This window comes from Fundulus heteroclitus, chromosome 24 (assembly GCF_011125445.2).
Source record: "Fundulus heteroclitus isolate FHET01 chromosome 24, MU-UCD_Fhet_4.1, whole genome shotgun sequence".
Classification (NCBI taxonomy): Eukaryota; Metazoa; Chordata; class Actinopteri; order Cyprinodontiformes; family Fundulidae; genus Fundulus; species Fundulus heteroclitus.
In genome coordinates this window covers 11,326,702-11,351,961 of record NC_046384.1, presented here as the reverse complement: position 1 = coordinate 11,351,961, position 25,260 = coordinate 11,326,702, and the positions used below count along the sequence as shown (strand labels likewise).

General features: G+C 46.6%; 1 protein-coding gene across 5 annotated transcripts in view; it reads left to right on the top strand.

Moving 5' to 3' along the window:
- Positions 1-25,260, top strand: part of LOC105917430 (histone deacetylase 4) — a 91,741-nt gene that overhangs the window by 23,536 nt on the left and 42,945 nt on the right. Inside the window, exons 3-4 of one of the 5 annotated variants that reach the window (XM_036127994.1) lie at positions 10,126-10,194; positions 19,681-20,021. In XM_036127994.1, coding sequence (XP_035983887.1) covers positions 10,126-10,194; positions 19,681-20,021 — 410 coding nt within the window. Of the gene's footprint in view, positions 1-9,703; positions 10,195-10,698; positions 10,984-15,315; positions 15,607-19,680; positions 20,022-25,260 lie in introns of those variants that run through there. The other 4 variants (XM_021310426.2, XM_036127993.1, XM_036127996.1 and 1 more) reach the window with 4 other exon arrangements.

The following is a 25,260-nucleotide window of genomic DNA, read 5'->3' as shown; positions in this document are numbered from 1 at the left end:
CAAAGTATTAACCCAGGAGGGCTGAGTATGTATGTACAGTACATTTTTGGGTTTTTATTTGTAAAAGGAATATAAAAAAATACAAAAACGTGCAGGTTTTTGTCTGTATATTATTAAAAAAATCCCATAAATAGAGGATAAGTTCACGGGCGTGAAGAGTGAAAGTAAAACCTGTGTACGTCGGTGCTTAAAAATGACATTTCTCTCATCCTATTTCCCCCTTTAGCGCCGTTCACTGATCCCTTTTCATCCCCCGTCTGCAGCTGCATGCGATCCCCACATCGCGCCGCTGAAATCCGGGGGCGAACGGGTTAAAAGCTTTCACTGCAATAAAAAGGGCCCGGCTTATCCCTGAGTCTATTTTTAGCAGCACGCACACCAGATATGAGCACGTGCGCATGTGGTGCACAAACAATCATTATTTCTGGTTCCCCCCACCCCCCCGTGTTGATTCTCCCCTTCATGATTGAGCGGTTTGTTGCTGTGAATCGCGTTGCTAAAAATGGAGCGTGGGACGAGGGCATGCATGACACAAACTCTGCCCTTTTTTGTGTGTGTGTGTGTGTGTGTGTGTGGTAGGTGCACTCACCTCGTTGTGGGTAATTTCAGGCCTTATTGTCAGGTTTGTCAGCTTGCTCACTTGTGCAGACATGTTGTTTCTGTCCCTAAAAGCCAAATTACAAAAAAAAAAAAAAAAATCGTTGCAAAATACTCCTCTGCGGCGTGTTCCCACAATGCCGCTCCCTCTCTCTCTCTCTCACAGAGGAGTGTCCATCCAGCCAGACAGTTCGTCGGCTCTGTCCTCCCCCTGTGCCACCGACTTGGTTGAACATAAACCGTCCGTCAGAGAACAAACCCAGGGGGTCCCTTGTCCAACCGCCTGGCCCCCAGCGTGCACAAGCTCCACTTTGTCCTTGTGCAAACGATGCACAGGACCCGCTTCACACCCCCCCCCCGCCTTCCAGAAACAAACACCTAATCATGGCGTTTAAACCCAAATCATTAGAAAGGCCTTGTTTTTAATTGGTGTTAGGACAAAGACAGCAGAGAGTGAGTATGAGCTAATGAAAGCAACGGGACGCGTCCTTTGTCCCAGTGTCTTTCGTTGAGACCCAGCCGAGAAATGGGATACACTGTGTTCTGCCAACGAGCTGTCGGCGGCAATTATGGTTTACACCGCTTCCCCGGAACCCTATGCCTGTGCCTTTTGACATGGTGCTGGTCGCAAGGGGTGTACGCCGACTCTGAATGTCTGGCCGGGCCAGCGGGGAGATGCTGATGTTATGCAAGCAGATTAAAGATTATCCAGCTAGTAGAAAACATAAAAAAAAAGAGAGAAAGTTGAGACAGATATTAAATGTTGCACCTGTTACTCTGTGTGCACGGTAGGTGCAGGGCCACTATGAGCAACTGCAATAGCGTGGGCGTTTGTTGTTGTAAGGCAATAGGCTCGGCTAGCGAGTTTTTACAGTTGCATCACTGATCTCCTAGCAACCGTTTGTGGTATTGTCTTAGAGGCTCATTAGAAAATCAACTGTGAGCAAATATGAGCTATTTATTGAACAGCTCTACAAATAAAAAATACACAAGGGATGTAGAAAAAAGGCTGTGGAGGAAAAAAATGCAGATTAAAAACAAAAAAAAGTAAGAAAGTTTGTACGATAAAACTTTAAATGATTGCAAAAAGTACATAAGTGGTATTTTTATTTTATTTTATGCCACCCAATGTGGGTATAAAAATGCTTCCTAGAGAACTTATTAGCGGTAAAGGTGAGATGATGGTCGCTATTAAAAAAAAACTGCACAGATTTTTCTAAATAACATTAGAAATAACTAGCTTTGTTTTGTAGATAAGCGATTAGAATAAAAAATAGCATTGAGCTCTGTTATCTGAAACCACACAGTGAGGCAACCAGTCTCACCTGTTTCTCCAAGTTTCCAGGATAGGAGACCAAAATAGAAATAAAAGGCTGAAGTGGTTTAGGAATTTTAAAACACAGTACTTTATGCAGTTAAATATCTCACTCAAATTCGGAAACATGTTTTAATAAAACAGTTGTTATAACGCTTGTATGATTTAAATGTTTGTTATATATGACAATATCACCTAAAAGGAAAAAGAGATGATGTAGGGTGGTGTCAGAAGTGGGGGTTTTGGAGTAGGACACAAGTGCAGACAGAAAGGTTGGATGAGCAGTGAGATTGTTTATAAATGTAAAAAACAACTTACAACATGGCGCGAGGAGACAATGGGACAAGAAAAATGTGTACAAGGAGTAACGGGCCATCAGAAAGTACAACAGAAGAATCCAACAATGAAAACAAACCAGGACCTTTAAATACAGAGGGGCGAGTGGAGAATGACATTGGATGCAGGCGAGACTGAAGAAGGGAGGTTATTTAACACCAGTGGAGCTGAAAAAAGACACGAAAACTCTTAATTAAAGGAGATGGACAAATACAAACCTAAGGGAATAAACTAGAATACACAGGGAACAGAACACAGGAATAGACTAAGCAACCAAACATAAAAGAATTAACACATTTTGAAACACTGTGCAAACAATAACGGACACAGAGAAACAAACTGAATATGGCAAGACCTTATTCCTTATAAAGAACACGATGGAACAAGGAAATGATCCGAAACAAAACCAAAACCCAAACACTAGAGGATCATATCAGGAAAGAGCTATTCCTGTTCTGTTCCAGACACCTGAAATACTAACTGGATCCCATTCCCTAGCATGCCTCTGCCTATCTTCTAGTATTAATGTCACATTGACAAAGAGTGGCAGTAAGACTATCCCTTGCGAAACGGGAAGGCCATTGCACAATTGTTGACACCATTTATGAGAAGGGCATGCCAAAATCACGTAGACAATACCCAAACAAACAGCAGTCGTCTGATACAACACGTCAATAAAACTGTATTTTTACCTAACTGAAACCACTGGGCTCTATCTCAGTAAGCTCACCCTGAAGATGGCTGTTTCTTTTTGAGAAGTACACTCTCCTGTCCCTTTTATTAGGTCCACCTTGCTAGTGCAGCACTTAATTGTTTGTTGCATAGATTCAATAAGGTGTCAGAAAGAGCGCTGGTGGATTTTGGTCCGGATTGGCACGGTGGGATCGTGTAAATCTTCTGATCCATCATATCTCAAAGGGAGTGAAATCTGTAACTGTGGAGGCCTTTCACGTACAGTGAACTAATTCGCACCTTCAAGAAACTGTTGGAGATCACCTGATGCTGGAGTAACAATACTCCAAGTAGGCTGTGGTGTTTAAATTGTGCCCAGTTGGTTCCTAGTAGTATTGTACCAATACCAGTATGGGACGGGGCTCCGATCCAGCACTAAAATGGTGGTATCGGTATAGGTGAGTACCAACAAATAGGGCACCGATACCATTTTGATGTTTGTATGTCACTTGAACGCAGCCTTCTCTCTCCCGACTAGTATTATACATGTTATATAAGTTCATGAAAGTTGCACTATTTTGGAATTTGAGAGCCAAAACTCAGGGTTTAAAAGAGTTTATTCAATTATTAATGTAATTTTACTGTCTTACTGTTGCGCTACTATTATACATGGTATAATTTCACCAATGTTGCACTATTCTGGCCTTTTGAGAGCCAAATGTTTATTCAACTATTGTCACCCATTCCAGGTAGGCAATAAAAGGTTCTACTACCCTAAGTAGTATGCAGTTCTTCATATATATACACACACACACATCAATTTCAAACGGATGGTATCGGTATCGGGACCAAAAAATGGTATCGGTGCAACACTAGTTCCTAAGGGACCAAAATGTGCCATAAAAACACGTCACACACGATTACACCACCAGTACCTGCCTGGACCGTTGATACAGGGCGATATACAATCTTGCTGTCATGTGGTTTGCACTAAATTCTGACCCGACCCAATTAATGTTGCAGCTGAAAGCAAGGCTCATTGGATCTAATCTGTTGTTGTCCGGTTCTGGTGGGTCAGTGTAAACAGCAGCGGTAGGTTCCTGTTCTTAGCAGGCAGGAGTGACATCCGTTGTGGTCTTCTGCTGCTGTATTCCATTCGCTTCAAGGTTTGACATAGGGCAGGGCCAAATGGACTAATAATTATTTCTCTATGTTTTTAGGCTGTATGCCGATATACAATATTTATCTCGATATGTTTTTTCTTTTCATAAAAGTAATCATAAAAAGACATCTCAGAATCAAAGCTTGATCCCAAATGTCTCACAGGCACATTTTTTAAACAAACAGCTGTAGATAAATACGAGAAACAGCTGAAAAATATACATAGAAGTATAATTATAACGCAACATAGACCATCTCGATATTTACAAAATAGTCTCATCTTATATGTTTTTTTTAAAAATGTCAGTATTTTAAAAATCTTGATATATTGCCCACATAGTTTGATGTGTTGTTTGTTCAGAGAGGGTTTTCTACATACCTTGGTTGAAACAAGAGGGTTCAAACCCCCAGTGGGTCGAGGCAGATGACCGTTCATACTGAGCCTGGTTCTGGTTCTGCTGGAGGTTTTCCTTCCTCTTAAAGGGGAGTTTTCCTCTCCACTGTCACTTCATGCATGCTCAGTATGAGGGATTGCTGCAAAGCCATCAACAATGCAGATGACTGTCCACTGTGGCTCTACGCTCTTTCAGGAGGATTGAATGCAGCTTGTCAAGACTTGATGTAATCTACTGGATTTCCTTAAACATCTTGACCAATCTGTCTAGAAGATTTGATTGAATTTGACTTTGTAAAGAGCCTTGAGACGACGTTGTGAATTGGCGCTATATAGATAAATTGAACTGAATTGAATAGAGTTTGAGTAATTGGTTCCCCTCTGCCATTGTGACCCAATCTGGCCATTCTAAGACTTCTCTGGATAGTTTTTTTTTTTGGACCATAGTCTGTCAACTTCAGGTGTTTGTGTGTGAAGATCCCAGTAGATCAGCCAATTTTGAGACGCTAATTGCAGACAAACATATACCAGTCACTTAAACCCACTTTTCTCACTATTCTGATTCTCACCTTGGTCTTAAGTAAGCCATTTCCTCTGTTTGCTGTGCTTTTGTAAGCACAATTGACAAAAATAAATACCCAACAAAGTATTGATATAAACCACACAAGACTCTGAAGCCATTGCTGTGCTTGTACAATATTTTTTAAGGGAGAAATGTGACGAATTTTCATGCAAATCTTTGGCTCGTTTGGAATAATTTGCACTGTTACCAATTAGCTGGAATACATCGAACTGGGATTGGCCTTTTATGCCAATAAGGAGAATGAAGAAAGTACATTTATTTCAATATTTGCAAGCTAATTGCCTTTAGTTTATCTTTTAAGGGCCAGGGAACATTTGCTTTTTAACAAAAATGGATTACCAATGCACCGACCCAACAGGTGTGATTGTGCAGGACACAGTGCAAAAATAGAACTTAAAATAAGAAAAACCTTCTTGAAATGAGAGTATTTTTTCTTGATTTGAGCATGTAAATAAGATTATTTGCCAACGGAATAAGATTTTTGCACTTAAAATAGGGACAATTCATCTCCATCATCTTATTTCAAGTGGTGTATATCTGATTATCTTATTTTAGGGGTAAAAATACTCATTCCATAGGCAGATAATCTTATTTACCTGCTCAAATCGGGGACAAATACATTCATTTCAAGAAAATTCGACTTATTTTTAGTTCTCTTTTTTGCAGTACAGAAGGGGTGAAATGGCGCCCGACTAGTTTCTCCCAATAATTAGCTGCCGATGCCGTCGTGGTTTACCTTAGGTGCTTGTAGAAATGATTTTGGGTGCGTTTTGGAGCCTTTCATACGCACGTTTGGCTTTTAATGAACAAAATAAATGATGTTGAACATACCGAACAAAGTCGAGCTACAGTTTTTCTTTCTTACACTTAATCAAGCCGGAGCTCATAAATTTCCGGCCTTTTTTAAATGAAAGCTTCGCACTCTCGCCGCTTAAATTATAAATGCGCTTATAAATTTCATACAAACTCTCTATTGAAATGTCACGGCTATATTAGATGCATAAATCTGAGCTGCAGGTTCGGCTCCCAGTGCATCCCCCCGCTAGTTTTGGCTCAACTTCTCTGCGGAGTGACTCTCAAAACTGTTCGGACGGCCACCAACGTCCGGCTAATTCTTTGTCTTCCCATTAAAACCCGGGCGAACGCAGAGAAACGCCGACTGGGCCGACGTGAAACGAGGGTCAGACGGTTGTTTCCGAAACGCTCGGGTAAGGCTCACACAGGGGTCACCCAATCTCTCCTCTTTTCTGTTTTTTTTTTTTTTTTTTTATTTTTTATCAGTCGGCATGACGTCAGGCGGTGCCCTCGGGAAGCGAATTTGCGACCCAGAGGAAAACACTCTTCAAGGAGAGGCGTGTTTGATTAATCGTATTGTTCCTGTCGGGTTCACCTTGTTCAGGCGGAGTCACCCCTGGACGAGGCGGCCAGAACGGAAGCGCGCTGAATGTAATGAGGCCGGAGCATCCTTCCTCTCTTTCTCTGTCGCCCCCCCCCCCCTGTCCCGCTTTGTAAACGCCACGGTGCCACGGACAGACGTCTCATTCTCATTCCCGCCGCATAACAAAGGCCTCTTTCAGCGCGCCGTCCGCCGGCCAAGCCAAGACCGGGTCAAGTTTTGCGGTGGACGCAGCTCTCTACTTCTACTTCTGCAGCAACCCCCCCCCATCCCTCCCCACCTTCCCCCCGGTCTCCCTGCAGATTGCAAGAAGCCTGTTTTTGACAGAAAAAGTAGCTGCATTCGGTTGAGACGGCTGACTCTCCGCCCGAGGGTAGCTGAGGCTATTTTTAGCTTCCCGTCTTCCCGATGCTTACCCACTGGGACCCAGGAGATAGGAGGAATGAGAGAAAGAGTGGGAGAAAGATAAGAGAGGAGAAGGAGGAGGAGGAGGAGGAGGGGAGCTGCTGGGTAACTAGGCTGCATTTAAGATTGATGGGGCTTGTTCCCAACGTGCTGGTTACCTCTTCTCTCGTTTGTGTGCTGCCTCTCGCTCCCGTTAGCGCTCCGTCTCGCTCTGCTGCGCGCGTCCTGCAAAACTATTCACACCCAGCCGAGTTTGGCTGCGATTTTCCCCTGCGATTTTATACCACAGACCGAAGCAAAGTAGTTCCCAAAGGATACGAGGCGCGCCTTTATTACCGTAATTTCCAGACTATAAGGCGCACAGTCATTTATTTATTTATTTTTTGTTGAGAAAATGAAAGGCTTGTAAGTCCGCTTTATAGTCCGGAAAATACGGTAGTCTAAAAATAGAAATGTGAAAACTGGGGCTTGCATTCGTACTCGCCGCCTTTTCCTCTGATACCAAATGCATATGCATGCCACACTTTTCAGATTTCCGCATTTGAATGCCGTGTGTTCCTTTCCCCCCCGTTTCACAATTATTTGGCGGCGGTGTTTGCAATAGGATGTGTTAAAGTGTGTGGCTGTGTCCTGACAAAATGGGTGGAAGAAAAGATTGGTGGGGCTTGTTCCCAACGTGCTGGTTACCTCTTCTCTCGTTTGTGTGCTGCCTCTCGCTCCCGTTAGCGGAGCGTCTCGCTCTGCTGCGCGCGTCCTGCAAAACTATTCACACCCAGCCGAGTTTGGCCGTAAAAAAAAAAAGCGTTTCCCCTGCGATTTTATACCACAGACCAACACAAAGTAGTTCCCAAAGGATACGAGGCGCGCCTTTATTACCGTAATTTCCAGACTATAAGGCGTTTTTTTTTTTGTTTTTTTTTTGTTTTTTGTTGTTGAGAAAATGAAAGGCTTTTAAGTGCGCCTTGTTGTCTGGAAAATACGGTAGTCTATAAATAGAAATGTGAAAACTGGGGCTTGCATTCGTTCTCGCCGCCTTTTGCTCTGATATCAAAAGCAAATGCATGCCACACTTTCCAGATTTCCGCATTTGAATGCCGTGTGTTCCTTTCCCCCCCCGTTTCACAATTATTTGGCGGCGGTGTTTGCAATAGGATGTGTTAAAGTGTGTGGCTGTGTCCTGACAAAATGGGTGGAAGAAAAGATTGATGGGGCTTGTTCCCAACGTGCTGGTTACCTCTTCTCTCGTTTGTGTGCTGCCTCTCGCTCCCGTTAGCGGTCCGTCTCGCTCTGCTGCGCGCCTCCTGCAAAACTATTCACACCCAGCCGAGTCGGGCCGCATTTTGTGCCGTAAAAAGTATTTCGCCCCGGATTTTACACCACAGACCGACGCAAAGTAGCGCCCAAAGGATACGAGGCGCACTTTTATTACCGTAATTTCCAGACTATAAGGCGCACAGTCATTTATTTATTTATTTTTTGTTGAGAAAATGAAAGGCTTTTAAGTTCGCTTTATAGTCCGGAAAATACGGTAGTCTAAAAATAGAAATGTGAAAACGGGGGCTTGCATTCGTTCTCGCCGCCTTTTGCTCTGATACCAAATGCAAATGCATGCCACACTTTCCAGATTTCCGCATTTGAATGCCGCGTATTCTTTTCCCTCCGCTTCACAATTATGTGGCCCTGGTGTTTGCAAGGAGGTCAGCCCTGGCTCTCTAAGCAGCCGCATGCAAAGACATCCATCCTTCCCTAATTTGCACCAGCTTAAGTGGGGAGATGTTAACGCGGCGACCAGCAACTTGTGCAAAACCCGGGGTCGATTTACTCCGAAGCCACAGGTGTCATCACACGCAGATGCACCTCATTTCCATTGCAAAGTGCAGCAGTTTGTCATTTGAATAGCATCGCCTGCAGATATCGCCTGTCTCGTCTGTCCTCGCGCCGTTTCCTCGCTGTTTACACGAAAATGCGGCGGCGGCGTGCAAACGAGCCCCGGCCGTCCCCGGGTGTGACCAGACCCGAGGGGCACCAGGGTCACGCCCGCTCCGAGTGGGCCTAGCGAGTCCTCCCGGGGACCGGTGTGAGGAGATCAGCCCCCCCCCCCGTGCGAAGGTGGTGCGAGACGAATGCGCAGTCCGCAGCAGAACGCGTCCTCCAGCCTCGTAGCTAATTAAGATTGCTTGTGTGCGAGGCCGCTCCGGAGAGACCTCCAGAAATAGATCGCGGATAGGATGAGGCGGCCGCCTGTTTTCCGCTCTTTTAATCCTCTGGAGGGATTTCACATGTTTTTTTTTTTTTTTTTTTATTATCATTATTTTTTTAATCTCATATTTGAAGGTGTAATTGCACGCTGGTGATCAAAATATATGTGAAACAGGTGCTTGTGGGTTGCTAAAAATATTCCGTATGCACACAAACGGCAGACACACACTTTCATTGTGATTTGGCTCCATCTTCCCCCCCCCTACTTACCTCTTTCTCTCCCCCCCTTCCTCATTCACCCTCCTCCTCCTCCTCCTCTTCATCCCGCTCCTCCTCATCCTCCGTGTCGCTCTGCTTTTTATAGCCATGTCTTCCCAGGGCTCAGCAGCTACAAAAGCCTTTTCATGTTGCCACTATAATTACAGCCTACACACAGGGACATGCATGCATGCGTGCACACACACACACACACGCACACACACACCAGATAGGAGCCTCTTTGTGTCTGCATGTGTGTGCACGGTGCGTGCTCTGCATGTGCTGCTATACACAAAAGGGTGAGCTATTTTTACCTCCCCTCCCCTCTCCTCTCCTCTCCATCGCCTCCTCATCCCTCTCGCCGCCGCCGCTGTTAGCCACATTTGCTATGCCGAGCACAGGCGCTATCAGTCGAGCGCCAACACACACACGCACACACACCAACACGGCGAGCTGGCACACAAGCACGCACAAGTGCTGATGAGCGCTCAGCATCCCTCCGAATCGAAGCTTATCTCAGAGCTCCTCTCCGGTCCAAAGCATCTTTCTCTCCCCCCCCCCTTTCCTCCTCCTCCTCCTCGTCCCTCGCCGCTCATGGATCAGGCTGCAGCAGCGTCGGCGCCGCGGCACGTGCTCCCAGCCGTCCGGATGACCTGAAGCCCCCAGTTTCACCGTGTCTTTTTTTTTTTTTTTTTTTTTTCCCCCGTTTGTTTTTGTTTTGCGTTTTTTCCCTCTAAGAGCGGGCAAAGAAAGCAGAAGCTCAATGCTACGGACCATATTTGAAGCAGAATGTTCTCTTTCTCCCACAGAGGGAATCCTGGGGAAGGAGCAGTCACTGGAGGTCCTCAAGACATCGGCGCTCAACCACATCCCAACAGGTTGGACGATCCCTAATCCCTCTGCGTGTGTGTGTGTGTGTGTGTGTGTGTGTGTGTGTGTTTGGACGTGATTTCACTGTTAAGCACATCCTGTGTGACTTTGCATGCATAAATATTCGCTGTCTGGTTTTGAGGATAATCGTCAGCTTCACCTCCTGAGGATGCTGCGTCCATCAGGCGGTTGTTGGAGGCAAGGGGGGACCGGTTGTCTCGCAGTGCCATTTTTTTTTTTTTTTTTTTTTTTTTGCTGAATGAAAATCCGGAGAGCGGGGAAAGTGTTGTCAGACCTATTGTGCGTGCGGCTGGTGGGTCTGCTGCGAGTTCCTGAGGTGGTTCGGGTCTCAAAACAAACAGGGTGTGCAAAATTCTAAATAAAAAAAAAAAAAAAAAACGGGTCTCTGTCAATGAATGTTTAGGTGTTCCCAGAGAGAGTGGGATGCAGATGAGTGGCATTTGGGAGGACGAGGTAGCGGGAAGGAGCAGAAAGCAACATCTGGGTTCATGATGGGGGGGTGTGACGCGCCGCTGCTCGGTCAGCTCTCGCCCTCAGGCAGCAGGTAGGCTAGAGGAGAGTCCGATTCATAAATCTGAGCGCTCGGTGCAGCAGCAGGCTGCTCTCCCTCGCACGCTGCTGGGCTTGTTTGCTACGCGCCTCCGGCTAGGCTGATGAAATATTGAAACCCACCGGAGCGTCTTCATCAGAGATTCTGGAGAGCTGTTGTCTTGGATACGGAGCTGCCGGGGGTTTCCTGTTGTGACCCGGACCTGTTTGCCTCACGGGCTCGGAAGGTAGGAGGAGAGAACATAGAGCCATCCATCCATCCATCCATCCATCCATCCATCCATTCATCTGTCCATCCATTCATCTGTCCATCCATTCATCTGTCCGTCCATTTATCTGTCCATCTGTCCATTCATCCATCCGTCCATTTATCCATCCGTCTATCCATTCATCCATTTATCCATCCATCCATCTGTCCATCTGTCCATTTATCCATCCGTCCATTTATCCATCCATCCATCTGTCCATCTGTCCATTTATCCATCTGTCCATTTATCCATCCGTCCATCCATTCATCCATCCATCCATCCATTTATCCATCTGTCCATCCACTCATCCATTCATCCATCTGTCCATCCATTCATCCATCCATCCATTTATTCATCCGTCCATCCATTCATCCATCCGTCCATCCATTCATCCATCCATCCATTTATCCATCCGTCCATCCATTCATCCATCCATCCATTCATCCGTCCATCCATCCATCCATCCATCCACCTGACCATTCATCCGTCCATCCATCCATCCATCCATCCATCCATCCATCCGTCCATCCATTCATCCGTCCATCCATCCATCCATCCATCCATCCATCCATCCATCCATCCATCCATCTGTTGCATTTATCTGTCCATCTGTCCATTCATCCATCCATCCATTTATCCATCCGTCGCTCCATCCAATTATCCATCCATCCATCCATCCAATTATCCATCCGTCCATCCATTCATCCATTCATCCGTCCAACCATCCATCCATCCATCCATCCATCCATCTGTTGCTCCATCCATCTGTCACTCCATCTATCCATTCATCCATCCATCCATCTGTCGCTCCATCCATCCATCCATCTGTTGCTGCTTCAATCCATTCATCCGTCCATCCATCCATTGCTCCATCCACTCATCCATCCATTTATCTGTCCATCCATCCGTCCGTCCATCCATCTGTTGCTCCATCCACTCATCCATCCATTTATCTGTCCATCCATTCATCCGTCCATCCATCCATCTGTTGCTCCATCCATCCGTCGCTCCATCTATCCATTCATCCATCCATCCATCTGTCGCTCCATCCATCCATCCATCCATCTGTTGCTGCTTCCATCCATTCATCCGTCCATCCATCCGTTGCTCCATCCACTCATCCATCCATTTATCTGTCCATCCATCCATCCATCCGTCCGTCCATCCATCCGTCCGTCCATCCATCCTTTTATCTGTCCATCTGTCCATCATCCATCTGTCCATCCATCCGTCGTTCCATCCATCCATCCATTTATCCATCCATCCATCCATCTGTCCATTCATCCATCCGTCCATCCATTCATCCATCCATCCATTTATCCATCTGTCCATCCATTCATCCATTCATCCATCTGTCCATTCATCCATCCGTCCATCCATTCATCCATCCATCCATTTATCCATCTGTCCATCCATTCATCCATCTGTCCATTCATCCATCCATCCATCCATCCATTTATCCATCCATCCATCCATCCAGCTTGTTGGTGGTTTATGCTGAACCCTTTCAAAAGCCAGAAATTAAAACTGAACTTTATGATTTATTCTAGAAAGCTGGAGTCATAAATGTTTAGCGTCTCTGCTACAGAGAGAGTCCCGTAGTGTTCGGCTCAGTGCTGCTACGTAGGTTCAGAGCAGTAAAATGTACGTAAAAACAACAACAGCAACAACCTTTTGCATAATGAAGTCCTGATGACTTTGTGTTTGCACACTTCTAGTAATCGGACGCTGAGGGAGGAACAGACAGTGGTCTGTTTTTAGGATGCAAAGCCGTGGTTGCTGCACCTGCAGGGAGCTGCACGAGTCAAAGCAATCACAAAGAGTTAGGTTTCATACAAAGCAAGCGCAGATTGTGTGAAGTGCACATTGAACACTCAACCTGGGATTTATTTATTGTGTGAATGCAGCCTATGATGGTTCGCAGAAGTTACGAGTTATGAGTGAAAAAACGTGAACGCATGCCCAAGGTGGATTAGAAGGCGTTTGAGTGCAGGTTGGCCCGCTCTCTGTCCCTTCCTCCTGCGTCAGGCCGGGCAGCGAGGTGTGACATGCTCAATTAAAGCCCTGCTGCAGAGCCCGGGATGGACTTTTCGCCTCCGGGTCCTGCGCCGTCTCCTTCCTGTTGGACTGCGGCGCTGCAGAGCCGTCCCCCCCGATGCCGTTAAGGCGGCGACGAGTCGGAGCACGCTCTCCTTCGGCGGTGCGGGGGCTCACGCCAGCCCCTGCAAGATCACTGCGAGCTGGAGGTTAGCTTCCTTTTGATGGAGGAGGTGTTGAGCGCAACAGAGATGTAACCTCATCGTTAAATTGAAATACGGGTTCTTTGTTGCTGCGTTTACAGACTTTTGATGCATTTAGTGAGTATGAAAATTGTTGGACCGATCAAAGGATCAATCTGGCCGATTGATTTGGTCTGTTTTCTCTGAGTTTCTGCGCCTGTATGTCATCTCCTGCCCAAACGTCTCCTCTGTTTAGCCCTAACGAGCGTGGGACAGGAGCTCACCGATCCAGGGATCCAATCAGAGTCCCCGGCATTGTCTGGTATATAAATATGTTCGCTGCTGGAGCCGGGAGGGGTGTTGTGTAGCACGCCTGAAGGGTTGTAAACAGATCTGTTGTGGAGAGGATGGAGGGGGAGGGGGGGAGTGGGCGGGACGCTCCCGAGGCCGCATAGGGACATAAACACACGCCGTGAATGAGACCTTCTGCATTTCTGAATCGCCTCGACCGGCGGAATCTCCTCGTCAAACCCGGGAGGGGCGCGCTCCGCCGACGAGCGTGGCAGCCGACGCGTGCGGCTTCTCTCCGACAAGTCTGAGCCAAATCAGGCCCGCAGATCAAAGAGGATCCTCCGTTCAGATCCCACGTCCTCAAACCGAAACCGAACCCAGCTCCTGTCAAACAGGTACATCCGAGCGTTGCGCAAGACTCCTGGAGGCTTCCCGGCTCTCTCTCCCCCTCCGGGACGCCGTCTCTGTTTGGCTTGCGCAGCGAAGGCCCTCATGTTACCCTTTATCCCGCTCACATCAGTAAACGGGAGCTACACGTTTGACGTCAGCGCTCGAGGACCGGGGGCCCATCTCAGAGTCGATCTCTAGCAAGCGGCGGCCAGGTTGCTCCCGGAGGGGGGCTTCTGATTGGCTAATAGAGCTTTTGATTCCCAGCCCGGAGCTGCGCCGTGCACGGCTAGTTGAGTTTGGGCCCTCTTTGTTTTGACGTTGTAAAGGAGCGGGCGGGCCGACGGTCGATCAGGCAAAACGGGGTTTTGAGATTTCACCGCAGCTTTTACGGCCGTTGCAAAGACGAGGTAGACCCAGACGCAATCGGAGGGTCATAAAAGTGATCTTACCATAAATTTAACCTCAAGGGTGGAAAAACACAGCCAGGGTGTGCATCCTGGTGTGTGAAACCCGCTATTTCTTATCGTTTGGCAATTTTTGGAGTACGTGTACGGCGCAACAAAAGCCTTAGTTTTGAAATGTTGGCTAGGCTAGGTCATTTATTTTCAATAAAGAAAAACACAATTTCCAGCTTGAAGTAAACATCCTCTCAGCCCTGCAGACGTGCAACCCAGTTTTCCGAACTTGTTCCGACTTTCAGAGCAAAGTGAATCCACAATCAGGCCTACTTGGAGGTTTGCTTTGGACTTGGCGATGTCTCTGCGATGGCTTTGGCCGTGCTTGCTCGTGAAAAAGGACTCGGAGAGTTTTTGCGTCCGCGGCTCAGATCCCGCTTGATCCCGGCCACGCTTGTGATCCTGCAGCAGTTCGCCACGCTCCACGCCGTTTCTGCTTTCCTTTAAACGGCGCGCTGACTGCAGGTGAACCTCACCGCCAGGACAAATTATAGGGGTAAAAATGCGCTGCACTGCACTTTTCTTTTCTTTTTTTGTTGTTGTTGTTGCATCGTTTGTTCGTCCTGACAAGGAGTTCGGGGGAAACTTTCCACCTGAGGTGCCCTTTTAAACAGCTGATTGACAAAAGCGCATCGCTCCCATCATGACAGAAAAACAACCTGTCTGCTCCCCTTTTTCACCTGAAACCTTTCTGTGGGTTCGCCTGTTCCGGAGATCTGAAGCGAGGCCAAATGGGAGGACGGGTGTCGCAAATTGGAGGCTAGAGATGGGACCTGCGTGAAGCGGCTGGGAGAAGGGAGGCTTCTCCCTCCCTGCGCTAAAAAGGGATTTCCTTTGCCTTAGGAGCGGGTCGAGCGAGGAGAAAAGAGTAGAAAGGGTGAGGAGACAGACCGGGAGGGAGTGCTCTGTGTGTGTGTGTGTGTGAGAGAGAGAGAGAGGGAGAGAGGGAGAGAGACGCTGGTTCCTGGAAAAGCTGCAGAATAAACAGGCTGCATGCCTGAGACTGCCCTGTGATGTCACCGCTGGGCAAGCCGGGGACGAGGGGAGGAGAAAGAAAGGAGCAGAGGGAGACACCCATCAGGTTAAGGCGAGAGCGGGGGGGGACGACGCAGGCAGAGAGCATGAGGAGCAGCCAGCCGAGCAGGAAGGGGAGCGTGCTGCCAGTCCCCGCCACGGACTGAAGGAAGAAGAAGAAGAGCAGCGGAGGAAGAGGAAGAGGAGGAGGGGGGAGAGAGGAGCACTGATGGGTAACGGCGGCACTGACTTCTTTCTGTAGCTCCCGCTTTCATCTGGTGAGCAATTAGCGCAGGGATGCCAGGCGAGGTGCGTTTTGCGGACTCGCATGCGTCAGGAGCGGCAGGGGCATTGTTTTCAGAGACCCCCGGACATTTTGTCCCGGCGGGGGGGCAAAGTGAGTTATGGGTTGTGCGTTAAGCAACAGTGCTGCAGCACAGCGTGGACAAAGTGTGACGGCGTTCGATCCCCCCCTGGAACTGCTTTCAGGAAAAATGACTCTGCTCTCTTCTTGTCTCCTCTAAAAACAAATGTCTCCCGGGCGTTTTGCTTCTTTTTTATTTATTTATTTTTTATCCCCGTTTAACCCTAAAGGACTTGGGTTCAGGCATTGATCTGCAGCCTTGAACTGCAGAGTGACTCATGCAGAATCAGGTACAGCTATATTAGACTCAAATAGAGAGAGGCGGCAAGAAATTTGCTGCTTTTGCCGAAATCGGAAAACTTTCAGCTTGATCAGCTCTAACCAGTAACTGGCCTGTTTGTGGGGTGGGGGGGGGGGGGGGGCTCAGATCTTAGCCGATAAGTAGATGTGTCATACATGAGCATGACCAGGTTACAAAGGAGCAGAGACGACTCACTGTTGGCTAATTTGATATCAGAGCTATTTAAAAGGAAGCTGTGTGTCGGGACATGTCTAATGTTAATACAGCGCAAAGGCTTCAGCATGGAGACGGAAAACCAATATTTTCAATAGTTCTTAAAGACAAAGTGACAATGTTTGGTAGTGGCAGGTCTAAACTTTTACAGAAATTGACATCTTGTGGCCTGGAAAGTTAAAAGGAGGGAAGTTGGTTTCTCACGGGAAGCTCAGGAGTTCAAAAAGGAGACTTTCGGGCTGCGAGAAAGCGAGAGAGAGCAGGACTTCAACTGCTCACAAAGTAGCTGCGCGGGATCCTTTTTTGAATTCCTGTCCGTCAGGGAGCATGCTGACTTTGTAAATGTTGGCAGCCTTTTGGGAATTTTAAGCCGCGGCCGTTTTTAATTAAGCTAGCTTCGCTAACGTGGCTCATTTCTGATATTAGATGCGAAAGACGGTTTAAAATGTATTCTGTAAATCATTTTCTTTTTATATATATATATATATATATATATATATAAAAAAGTAAAACCATACTTTACAGTAATAGCTCTTTCTTTGCACATAGTGTAACCTCTACCCCTAATGAATGGCTACTCGCAGCTAGAAGAAAGGAAGAGTTTGGATAAATAACAAGAGGGCTAAAGCTGCTCATGGCCAGACGAAGCTTTGCAAAAAAAATAATCGGACATTGTGACTGATGCCTCTTTTAAAAGCTTAAGATCTTCTCATTTTAATGCTCAGAAAAACAAAATAGGCTCCTATTGGCAGCGTCGGGTCTATGACTTACAACCAAAAAGAAAAAAAAACTCAGTATCCTTTGACCCTAAAAGTCATCAGATCAGATCATTGGTTCACGCTGCAGAGTGACTCATGCTGATTCAGGTGAAGCTATAACAGTCGTAGTGACTCAGAGGCGTTAGAAAAATGCGACCGATTCACCGTTTCAATACAACGCTTCCTTTGCTCCAAAAGCTTCCTCCTTCCCGTCTCCTCATCACTTGCCGGATCGAAGAGCCGTGTCCTGCGAGCTGCAACGGAGCGGCTCCATTCAATTAGTCCAGGCAGCCTGCGAGACGAGCTGTAATCTCCACCCCCCACCACCATACGACTGCAGTCCTTTAGGACCTTGTTGCATGTTGTTGCACCGCTTCCCCCTCATGCAATAACCACACGGGGGGTGTTTCACCTGCTGCACACAGTGAAAGTCGAGCGTTTCAGTGTACGGGCGCCATATGGCCTCGACAGTAACAAAGCTGTTTGGATGTGCAATTACAGTTTGATGATGTTCAGTAGACGCTCTTTGTCGACTGCTGCGAGTCCCGTTGGGTTGGGGGGGGGATGCATGAACTATCCTGCAGCAGAAACGCAAAGCGACCCAACGTGTGCATGCACGTCGTCGTCGTCGCCTTCCCCCGTCAATTAGCGCCGCCGGTGATGTTTTTGTTTGCCCATTCATTAGCGTCAAGTGTCCCCGGCTCTCGCTCAGCCCTGCGCAAACATGTAGGCAAATAATCGGAGCAGTCGGCCCGCTGTTTGTCCAGATTTATTGGTAGGAAGCCGGCCGGATTGGTGGGCTTCCTGTGCAGTGATTTTTTTTTTTTTTTTGCAGCGCAGGCTCTTGGCGGCCGCCGGCCGGCCCCGTCAATGGCGGGCTTTGTCGGGGAGGTCCGGCCGCTGGGCTCCGTGTGGAAGCTTCACAGCGCCAGGCACAGACGCTGTGAAGCAGAGCCTCTTTCTTCCTATTAGAGGATCCCCTTATCAGCTTTTAACCCAGTTAAAAGATAACTCTCTTGGAAGTTGGTATTGTTTAAACACGGACTGTTTTTTTTTTTTTTTTTCTTGGAACTGCTCACAAAATCGAAAGATTTATAAGTCGTTTAAGTCGGATTGCTTCATTTATAGCGGCGTTATCGATTTATTGCTTTTAGATTAGCGTCGGTTTGAGTTCTTTTACACGCAGGTTAAAATAGTCAAGTAGTTCATTTCTGCTGACGTTTGGCCAATTGATCAGAATCTCAAAGCTTTAAAAACTATTTTTTTTCCCCAGGATGTTGACTAGTTAAATTCGCCTTTTTAAAAGAGCTTTGATTTAATTCCCCCGCTCGGCGTCATAACCTTGCAGTGGCACTAAGTATGAAAACACATAGCGGCTCGCAGAACAACAGGAACATGTTGCGGGAACGCGTTTCTCTTAACCTTGTGCCGTGTTTTGGTTATTCATCTCGCTGCGGCGGTCTCGCTTTGACGTCAAAACGCGCCGCCGGCTGATTGGACTCTTCGTGGGTATGCTTCGCCAGAGACGTGAAGTTAGGAGCGCGCCGTGTTTAGGAAAGGCCGTTCCTTTTTGGCGAGCTGCATGATTAAAATCCTCAGAAATAATCAGGACCTTCTTTTTTTTTTTTTTTTTTTTTTAATTTGAAAGGGTACGTTAACATAACCTGACAACAGCCAGATGCATGTCTCGCTCCGCCTAGCTCCACTCACATACATCTGGGACATCACCCATTGAAAGAGATTTCTCCAACCAAATTTATGGTCTGGCCAATCAGGACGCAGGGCGGGTGTTTCCTGGATGTGACGTAGCGGAGAAGCGACCGTGAGATTCTAACAACAATGGCGGCTCGCATCGAGGAAGCAAGCGTTAGCATTGATGCTGCTATTTCTTCCATGTTGTCCAATCTACCTAATATTGTTTCATTAAAAGAACATCAGAGAACGCCTCTGAAGGCTTTTGTTGGTGGAAACGATGTTTTCGCCTTTCTCCCGACCGGATTTGGCAAGCGGTTAGCCGCTAACGAGCGGTTAGCCGCTAACCGTTAGCGGTTAGCGCGAACCATATTAGGAGGCGTTTAGTCTTCAACGCGACTCCGACCCGCGGCGCTTTGCCGCCTGTCTCCCCTGTTTTTTTTCTCCTGCGTCGCTCTCATCAGTGTCACGGGTTAGCTTCGGTGTGAGTGGTTGAAATAGCACGTCGATAAAGATGACAGACAAGTGGCTTATCCAATCATATGCAAGAATTTTTGATAAGACCCAGCCTTCAATAAAGGCAATTCCTATGGCGGTGTCCCAGATGTATGTGAGTGGAGCTAGGCGGAGCGAGACATGCATAACGTTAACATTCAAGAATCAAGAAATCACTTGAACAGGACCCGTCTGACAACATGAAGTAGGCCATAATGCCGAAAGCAATGCGCCACCCCCACAAAAACGAGACGGTTTGCATTTAATGCAAGCTTTATCCATCCATCTCTTCCATTATCCATCCATCCATCCGTCGGTCATAAAACGCGAGGGGATGTTTGCCCGTGGATGTAATTGTACGATTTTTAACGAGCTGTGTAGGCGGGAACCCCTTCCTCCCTTTAAGATCCCAAACACCTTAATCGATGCTGCGGCTTCGTTAGGCCAAACTAAAAGCCTCGTCTTCTTCTCCCCTCCTCTGCAGTGGACATAAACTCAGCGCTGCCCCTGCGTCTCCCTCCTGCTGCCATCCCCATGGACCTGCGCGTGGACCACCACCACCACCACCAGCAGCAGCACCAGCAGCAGCAGGTGTCCTCGCTGTCCCCGCAGGGTCCGCACTCGCCCGGCTCCCTGGGAGGGACGGGCGGCGGCGGCGGCGGCGGCGTGGTGGCGGCCTCGGTGCGCGAGCAGCAGCTGCAGCAGGAGCTGCTGTCCCTGAAGCAGAAGCAGCAGATCCAGAGGCAGATCCTCATCGCCGAGTTCCAGCGGCAGCACGAGCAGCTGTCCCGCCAGCACGAGGCGCAGCTCCAGGAGCACATCAAGGTACGTCGGACACAGTCGGCCCGGTTCCGTGAGACAAATCGGTCCAAAATGTTTGACACCAATCCGGCCCCGTTTAGATCTCCCCCAAAAGCAAATGACGACGGCTCTTAATTTATTCAGCCCCGGGAGTCTTTGATAAGAGACTGAAGTCGGCAGCAGAGAGCGGCCTCGTCAGCTTTAAACGGCTTCGGTTTGGAGACGGAGACGGAGACGGAGAGGCACTTTAGCTTCATTGTCTTTAGCTCCGCGGATGGATGGGGGCAATATATAAAATAAAATGTGTGTCTGCCTTCAGGAAGGGTGTGAGAAATGGACGTTTTAAAGCTTTCCTTTAAATATGTGGAGGATTAAAAAGCTCGGGTTGATTTTGGTTAGAGCATAAAAACAGGGGATGTTACTCTATTTTATTCTTAACATTATCTCATGGTGGGCTCACAGAATGGTTAGAGCTGGAAACACAAGGTGACTGGTATCATAAGAGCGCTTTAATTTCCCAGGAAAACGCATAGTTCACCGACTTGATTTGATGGGACTGAAGGAAATTCTTTAGTTTGACTTTATATTACTTCTTTATGACTGCGTCTTGACATTTTTTGGTTTCATTCATGCTCTTTATTGGAAAAGCAGGCAATCTTTAAGGCTTTATTTGCGTAAAGAAACACAGATTCCTTCCTCCATTATGGCTCTTTGTGACTCTGTTTTGCTTCCTGTATTCCTCATGGATCTCCTGTTTTTTTTTTTTTTTGTCACTTCCTTCCTGTCATTATCTTCTTTTTTCCTGTAACGTCTTCCTTTCCTCCTCCGTGATTAACTCTCTCGCACTTACTCCTCTCATATTCTCTTTTATTAGTTCCTTATTTCCGTTCCCTTTTTTTCTCCCTTTGCACTTTCTGCTTTTTATTTATTCTTGTGCTTCTCTTTTACTGATAGTTACACTTCTGCTTCTTCATTTAGGTCTTTTATAGTTTTTTTTGCCCCTTTTTTTTGCTTATAACAAAAATGTTATAAGCAAAAAAAAAAAAACCTTCCATAATACATAAAAACATTTTTCTTTTCATTTTAATTATAATACCATTTACACGCTCCACAAGGAAGGTAAAGCACTAAAAGTCGTGGCTTAAGAAGCCGGGTGTTTACAGAGGGCAGCATGCGAGCATTCAGTGGAAAGTTTAGTGGAAGGTAAAAGTGCGGCATAACAAAGAGCAATAACTGCAGCTTTGAGAGGATTGTGACACAAAACCCATTCAGGAGTGTTGAGGAGAGTCAAAAGTCTCCATCTGGAGCTTCTGGTCTCCAAAATCCAGATCCGGCGTGGCGGTAAAGGTGGGGAAAAGCTCGTTCCAACGGGCCTAACACTTTACTGACACGGATGCATGACTCTGGGGATATGATTATCTACCAAATACTGCATCCAATTTAAACATTGATGACAATTCAGACTTATTAAACGACACAGGGCTTTTAATAGCCACAACACGCTCCACATTTATTGCCATCCCTTAAGAAAGACCTTAAAATAAATGCATCTTTTACTGCAGTGGCGCGATCTCAATCTAAAATAATTGCTGCAGTTCTCCACTTTAAAGGGTTTTCCGCCTCGCTTATCATCTTCCTTGCTGTGCGTCAGGAAAGACGAGCCGTGATCCTCGTTTAGCCTTTTTGTCACACTTCTAGGGGTTTAAAACTGATTAATTGCTGACCCTAGATAGGGGGCAAGTCTTTGTGAGTCGCTGTTTCCTTGTAGCTGTTTCCGTACTTCTCACATTTTTTTTTTAACTCATATTTGACCAGGCCGGCGGATTAAGAACATTTTCCTGTTTTAAAACAGCAGCCTGGCTGAAGGCATGGAGATTCTAGGGAAAGGAGGATAAGGGCCTGCAGGACCAAAGAAAAACTAAATATCAAAAAAACAAAACCGTACAAACAGTGCAATAAATAAGCATATCATCAAATGAGCCAAAAATGACCACAACGACTAGCAGGCATGCTTGTCATCTGCTCATGTCTCATCATTTTGATACCCCAAGGAAACAGGAAGTCTTGGTTTCATCATTAAACGGGGCTAGACGCTTTAACCCCTTAAGCCCAGAGCGTTACAGGAACAATTACGTACGTGATTTAAATCAAGTACAGCTCCAAAGTCATAAAGCGGAAATGTGAACGTTAGTTTTTGTATGACACAAAGTAGTGATGGGTCCGGCAACACCGATGCGTCGGCGCATGTGTCGGTCTCATAGAGCGAAACCCGTGTCGATGTGTGTATTGCTACGGAAAAGTCACGTGACCGATACAGGAACTGTTTCGGTCACGTGACCAATACAGCACCTGTTTCGAACTGACTGACGCGCCAAACTGTTTCTGTTCCCTCTAAGCTGCACGCGTGTGCATTCGCGCACAGTAGCGCGCACAGCAGAGCTATGCTGCGCAGTAAAGAAAATCCAAGCTGAACTGTAAACAAAATAACAGTTAATAATGGTTAATTTTTAACTATTTTGCAACTCTGGTGTGATGGTGTTGTACCACAGTCTCGCTCTGTGAGCGCCAGGTGCTGATCGGAGCGCACCACTGATGGATGGGTTCTGCAACGCTTTTTTGGTTGGGCGGGTTGCGCTGTGCGTCTTTGTTCTACTTCTGAGCGTCGTTTCAGAAAAAAAAAACGGCTGATCTACACTGAGTAGAAAGTTGCTACTCTGAGTAGTTCTTCCTCCCTTTGTCATACTCAGCATGTCCGATTTCAGAACAGATGATATCAGTCAGGTAACTAAACACAGCGCCCGATCATTCATTTGTAAAAAAATAAAAAAGCCAGTCCACAAGCATCCTCCTTCACATTATTTATTGACTGTATCAAAAAAAAATATATATATATGTTCAATTCAAATGAAAATATAAAATAATACAATGCAACATACAATGATTTAAATTGTATTGTGTATGCTTGGTCATCAAATCAGTGTCAGTTAACTCTGTCAACCAGGTTGCCTGTAGGGATTTTTAAGGTCCAGCAGGTGTCAGTATTCAGTGACACAGTATCGGCACAGTATCGGCACAGAGTTGCAATGTGCCGAAACGTTTCATGACGCCTCATCGACCCATCACTAACACAAAGGCATTAAAGAATATTTTTCAGGTGGAACCACTATTGCAAATGTCACCACATCTGATTTATAGGTGATTAAACAACAAAAATATATAATTTTTTTCCAAAATAAACGATGCAAAACACCATGAATATTTATATTATTATATGTGATGATCACGAGAGAAAAGATACAACACCGAAAAACACAGATCTGAGCTCAATGCAGCCGTGTCTGCAGAGTCTACAGGGTGTTACGCGGGGAAATTGTGTCACCGGAAAAGTAAGAGTCTGTAGTTTCCAACAATAACAGCCATGATGGGGCGGGACAAAAAAAAACAAAAAAAAACCCGCTAAGTGCTGTTGCATATTTCCGGCAGAATCCGACAAGTCCGTTTGATCTTTAAATCTCATTTTGTTTGTTTACACCACTGTAAAACAAAAAAGTATTTGTGAATAAATAATTTTGCGACTTGTTTTAGAAACTTTAAAGCCCCCTCTTGGAAGGCACGTGGGTGAAGAAAACAAAAAAAAATGGCTCCAGATGGTCTTCTTGACCCGAACTCGGGCCGGTCGGGTGAAAGAGGTTAACCAGTTTTTAAATGTGACATGCTCTCTCATCTTTCCCGTTTTGAAGACCGACGCTAGGCGTCGCGTCAGATTTTAAATCCCTGGGGGCAAAAAAATTAAAGTGACGGATTCCTAATGAACTGTTCTTAGTCACTCTGATGACCATTAAAGCTACGAAGCACCTGAATGGCATGTTCTCTTGTGTTTCCCATTTTGAAGAGTAAATTTTTTTTCCCCCTTCACTGAATAAATGTTCCCTAAATAATGCTTCTGGAAATAAAAGCGGGACCGCTCAGATGTCGGAGCTCCCCGGCCTCAATCCCCTCTATTCACAGGCGTCTGCGCGCACACACGCACAAATGCAGGATCGCCTCGGAGAGGCCGAAAAAACACACACATCCTCCTGAGTTTCGACAAACACGCCGTCAAAGCCGAGGCCCGGTTCGCACGGGTCTGAGCTGAGTACACACGGCTGAGGGCAAACATTCGCATGCGCTCGCCCCGTTTGCACGTCTGCAGCTTCCTGCAGGCGTTGCAGGCTGCATGGGGGATCTAGTTTAAGGAATTGTTTCTCAGATGGGTGGGGGAGGAAAAAAAAAGTGTGCACACCTCTGGTCGGCTGAGCCGCGAGGGGTTTTGGGTGCGTAAGTGTCTGTGTGCATGTGGGTGCGGAGGTCGCTTTGAGCCTTCCCGCCGGCTGAAACCCCTTTCCCCAACCTCGGTTTGAAGGGCGAAAAAAGAGAGCCGAGGCATCTGGCTGGAGGCGTTCCAGAGAGCTCCTCTTCGCCCTCGCTCCAAGCCACTAATTTATTCACAGGCTCGTTTTGGGGGGTCTGGTTTGCCCTCACGGTAAACACGAGTCCATGCCCCCCCCCTGCTCCAGGACGGCTTGTTTACGGCGTTTTAGGAGCGGTCGTTGCAGTGAGCCGATCAAATACGGGTTGTTAAATGTACGACGAGGAGCCTGGAGGAGGACTACGTATCCCTCCGCTCATCACGGAGGGCTCGTCTGCACAGCCATATTTTTTCTCTAGTGCCGGACACCAGTGTTGTAGTCAAGTCACTATGCCTCGAGTTCGAGTCTCCATTGTTCAAGTCAGAGTCATTAAAAAAAATCTGAGTCGAATCCGAGTCGAGTCACTATTGATCCAAGTTCGTTGTAGGAACATGCCGTGACGTGTGATGTATGACATGAAGCAGTAACATTCCACTGCACTAATAATTTAGATATTAAAATCATACACCAAATAATATTCTAATGACATATTAAAATTATAGCCTAATGATATAAAAAAAAAGTCGAGTCTTTTTCTCAATTTCCGAGTCAGAATGATCTGAATGTAGGAGTCCGAGTCCAAGTTCGAGTCATCAGTGCTCAAGTCCAAGTCAAGTCACGAGTCTCTAAATTTAGCTAATGACTCAGACTCGAGTTCGAGTCTCGGACTCGAGTAGTACAACCCAAAAAAAAAAAAAAAATGCTGTTTTCAAACAACGATTTCATTTATTAATGAATAAAGAGGTTTCCCACGCCTGGCCATGTGTGGAAAAAGTTATGGCTCCACTGGTTGAATCACAAATTACCCGAATTCA